Below are 4,362 nucleotides of genomic sequence, written 5' to 3' on the forward strand. Positions count from 1 at the left end.
GATTGCAGACCTTCAGACAACATGGCCTATAATGGTGCAGTGCAGCCTTGAACAGATGGTCAGACCATGTGAAGATCTATCAAAGGCACGCAGCACGAGCATGTCAAGGGCTCCTCTGATAACTTGTGGATGAGCATATGCAAGACCAAGCATGTAGTCATACTGTAAATTACATACGGGACCGTAGTCAAGCGTATTATGATATACATGTACGCAGAGAGAGCCACCAGGCAGAAAAGGAGGGCAAGGACAAAAGGTGGCATGAGGCAAAAACCAAGAGCAAAATATTGACAGTCAAGCTAGTGTGGGCTGACAAAAATGACTGACTTCATGATTTCAAACTAGAACGTGGTACCAGAATATCATGTTTTAGGATTAAATCAGTCCTGAACCCCTTTAAAAACACAGACTACAAAGAAATAGACAATTTCCTCTGTACACAGGAGAAAAGACTCCTTCACTTTATTGCTGCACAACCATGAGGTATGAGGGATTTTTTAAATTTTTTTAATTTTTTTTAAATATGGTTAAAAGGTCAAAGGGGACCAAACTTGTGCGGTTTAGCCTCTTTGCATCCACTGGTTTCAAGTTAGAGGTGTAAGGGAAGTCAGTGTCAGAATAAGTCATTTTTTTCCTCAAGCCTTTGGTCCAGCAGAAGAGTTTAGAAGTCAGGACCCTCTTTCTTCAGCTTGCTGTAGTCCATGTTCACTGAGTAAAACTATGAATGAAATAGAGGAACAATAAAGTTTAAGGAAATCAGAAATCAAATATTGATGAATAACATTAAGCAAAAACCTGCCTTTACTTTCTGAATCATTCCCAGGTTTGTTATTTAGTCCGTGTCAAACTTGCTTTGTTGTTGTAACTGACAATTAGATTGGTTGATCAGATTACTTAAACTAACAGGATTATACTGTATAATTAATTCTACTATGGGATGAGTGGAATCAGACGACAGCTCAATTACATTTTTGGCTCAAGCCACTACATTAACATGTTCCCTCACTGCGCTGTACAACCTCTGCTCAAGACCATGTGCGGCAGGGACCAAGTTTAATGCACTGACCATCGTGATACAGGATGATCCATTATGTCTGGATTAATGTAAGTGAGTGACCTACCTTGTGCTGCTGTGTGGGTTCTGTCTTGTTCCATGGCTCGGGGTTGCCATTGCGATTCCAACTACAACGTAAATATTGAAATGAAACGTTTAACTAATAGCAATATACCCGTCCTGCACATTGAAATTGACGTCTGATTTAAGGTCAATCCAGTTACTATGCGGTTCTCATTTCAGACGGTTTCCATTTGGACTGGAGCCTTATTAGCAGCGTGTTCTACAAGGGCCCTTACCTGACATGGGGTCCCATTGCCAGGCGCAACAGATACGCTCCAGACATAACCATCCCACCACCGATGAAGATGAAAAGGGGGACCAGCTGGAGGGAATAGAAAAGATTTAGGGGGAACAATAGAGGACAGGGTAAGGTGGCAATCAAGGGAAAAATGGCTGACCCCATTCAGTCAACTGGTCGATAGATTTAAAAAAAAAAAAATTTAAATGGCACAGTAGACACCTGTCTGATTCGTGCCCGTCTCAGTGGACTAATCCATTACGGAGGCCGCTGGGGATGGCACAGTCCATCACACTAAGATGAGCATCGGCAACGCAAGGCACGGGTGCCATGAGGGTATTTGAGAAAAATGTGAAAACAAATGAAATTCCATTGGCTTTCCATAAATGGCTACTGCTTTGGACCTGAAGCTGTTTGAGAGTATTCCTTAGGTCTACAGTATGTGTGAAGAAAATGTGTCTTAGGTATAAATAAAACATTTTGAGTGAAGGTAAGTGTGGCTTAGATGTATACGGTTCGTGTCTCTCCAGAATCTTCTCTCTCCCGCCAATTCGTGTGCATTCACTCTTTCAAACCAATTTTTTGTGGGGGGGATCAAAAGTAACTGTCAGTATCTGGTGTGGCCACCAGCTGCAGTACATCTCCTCATGGACTGCACCAGATATGCCAGTTCTTGATGTTACCACACTCTTCCACCAAGGCACCTGCAGGTTCCCAGACATTTCTGGGGGAAATGGCCCTAGCCCTCCGATCCAACAGTTCCCAGACGTGTTCAATGGGATTGAGATCTGGGCTCTTCGCTGGCCGTGGCAGAACACTGACATTCATGTCTTGCAGGAAATCACGCACAGAACGAGCAGTATGGCTGGTGGCATTGTCATGCTGGAGGGTCATGTCAGGATGAGCTTGCAGGAAGGGTACCACATGAGGGAGGAGGATGTCTTCCCTGTAAAGCAGTGTTGAGATAGACAGAGCTTGTCATTGCAGGCAGACGATGCTGGGACACACCGCCACAGACCATGACCTCCAAATCGATCCCGCTCCAGAGTACAGGCCTCGGTGTAACCCTCATTCCTTTGACGATAAACACGAATCCAACCATCACCCCTGGTGAGACAAAACCATGACTCGTCAGTGAAGAGCACTTTGAGACTTTTTTCAGTCCTGTCTGGTCCAGTGACGGTGGGTTTGTGCCCATAGGCAATGTTGTTGCCGGTGATGTTTGGTGGGAAAAAAAAATACTCCCGACCTCTGGTGGAGCCGATTACCTGCAACGTCAGGAGCATAATGGCAGGACCGAGGGTAATCTAAAAATATTTAGTCAACTCGATTGCGTTCCTCCCCCAAAAAATTACTTTCGCCAAAGTCCCAAGACTACAGTTACCCAATTTACACCAAATAAAATGTAATTTAAAAAAATAAGTGCTTTCATAGCTAGTAACGGTATGTCCTCGGTTAACCGCCTCGTCCTTGACAGAGTTGAGGCCTTTTTGCCAGGTCACAATTCCAGCAACTAACCATCTAACGTTAGCTAAACACGCTCGCTCGCTCCCCCTCCCTCTTAAAAAGTGTAAATAATGGTAACTATACATTCAAATATTTTTGAGACCTTGCCCTTTCAAGTACATAACCCACACTGGCGCCAACTGGCTACAGTAGCTAACTAGTTAGCAAACAGGGCCGTTTCGGTCTGTGGTAAATGCCATCACTTGTCAATCAACGATCAATGCAGCAAACACCACATCGTTATATTCAATCTTGTCTTTTTCCAAAAACGAAACAATACATGACAAAAAGGCGACATTTGGGGGAAACAAGTAATGTATTAAAAGTCGCAATGTGGTTAGCTTCGAAGTTAACGTTAGCACGACGCAAATCCCCCCGCCCCCCCAAAAATCTATACGATTTAGGAAACTTCCCGATTTCACATGTACTTACTGCTGGGTGGCTTTTAAGTTGCCGGCTAACTGTACTCAGCATTGTGAGGGTTTACTTCTCCCAATTTGTACAGAAATAACCGGATTAATGTAGGCCTTGCCAGGAAGTAGCTCTGCGTATTTTCAGATGCTTTTCAGAGACATCAATGATTTTTATAACTAACCCAAGATAGACCACAGTCTGTCGTTTCCAATGGGAGCAGATGAACGAATCATAGTGGGTCGAACAAGCAAGGAGGTGGGAGCAAATCACGAGCCAGTGAGATCCATTCTCCCTTGCACTCCTTCTAAACAATGCCTTTTATTTTTCTTTGGCAAAGAGTAAAGTCTACAGATTCTAGTTTTGGAAACAGAAACCTGTATGGAGATAAAATGTTTCAGCGGTGAGAAAATTTGCGGAATCTCGGCCAAAGTCCATCTCGGTAGTCGGTGGAAACGCCAACCGGATGCTTCACATTTATACATCCGGTGAAATATCTGTCTCATTGTTCTGTCTGTGGAGATTCCTCACGCCCTTGAGTCCTCAACTCGTTCTTCTTCTTTGGTGTGGTTTATTAACGGCGGTTGGCATCCATCCAATATATGTTGCATTACTGCCACTAACTATACTCGGGTCTATCTATCCCTTATGCTTTACGGAACAAAATTAAATACAATAATATGAAGAAAAAACTGTAATCTAATGATTATAAACCCACCACCCAATTCCAATATTTAACTCTATCTGGACACCACCACTCAACACACCTTGTAACTCTTCTGAAGTAAAATCTTCTACACTCAAATATTTCTCTGCAGCTGCCACCAGAACCTCTATTTTCTGGGACTTACGTTCCATCCCTGTGGTTGATAACCATTGCTATAAACGTTAAGAAGCCAATCTTACTGAAGCATGTCACTCATAGGCCTATCCTTCTGTGCTGGCACAGATCTACGACTCACACAGATCCTCTCAGGATCCCTCCCCCTTGAACCATCTTCCCCTACTTTCTTCACTGCCTCAGCATACGACACCCTCTGCACTTCTCTAATCCTGGTAACCTCAACCTGCCTCTCTCGCAACAGACACT

General features: G+C 43.7%; 1 protein-coding gene across 1 annotated transcript; it reads right to left on the reverse strand.

The window, feature by feature from the left end:
* Positions 1-427: 427 nt before the first annotated feature.
* Positions 428-3,449, reverse strand: LOC115116869 (cytochrome c oxidase subunit NDUFA4-like). The gene is made up of 4 exons (XM_029645338.2): positions 3,294-3,449; positions 1,354-1,439; positions 1,122-1,182; positions 428-718 (listed from the first exon to the last, which is right to left on the reverse strand). Exons 1-4 carry the CDS (start codon positions 3,333-3,335, stop codon positions 662-664), a joined length of 246 nt encoding a protein of 81 aa, XP_029501198.1. The 5' UTR covers positions 3,336-3,449; the 3' UTR covers positions 428-661.
* Between the last annotated feature and the right edge of the window lie 913 nt (positions 3,450-4,362).

Source organism: Oncorhynchus nerka, linkage group LG26 (genome assembly GCF_034236695.1).
Source record: "Oncorhynchus nerka isolate Pitt River linkage group LG26, Oner_Uvic_2.0, whole genome shotgun sequence".
Lineage (NCBI taxonomy): Eukaryota > Metazoa > Chordata > Actinopteri > Salmoniformes > Salmonidae > Oncorhynchus > Oncorhynchus nerka.

What these genes read in the sequence shown, in the direction of transcription:
- LOC115116869 (XM_029645338.2), bottom strand. Translation starts at nt 3,335, where the DNA reads ATGCTGAGTACAGTTAGCCGGCAACTTAAAAGCCACCCAGCA. An exon ending in AACTTAAAAGCCACCCAGCA is followed by an intron (nt 1,440 to 3,293) that starts GTAAGTACATGT and finishes TATTCCCTCCAG; the next exon opens with CTGGTCCCCCTTTTCATCTT. An exon ending in GCAATGGGACCCCATGTCAG is followed by an intron (nt 1,183 to 1,353) that starts GTAAGGGCCCTT and finishes TTTACGTTGTAG; the next exon opens with TTGGAATCGCAATGGCAACC.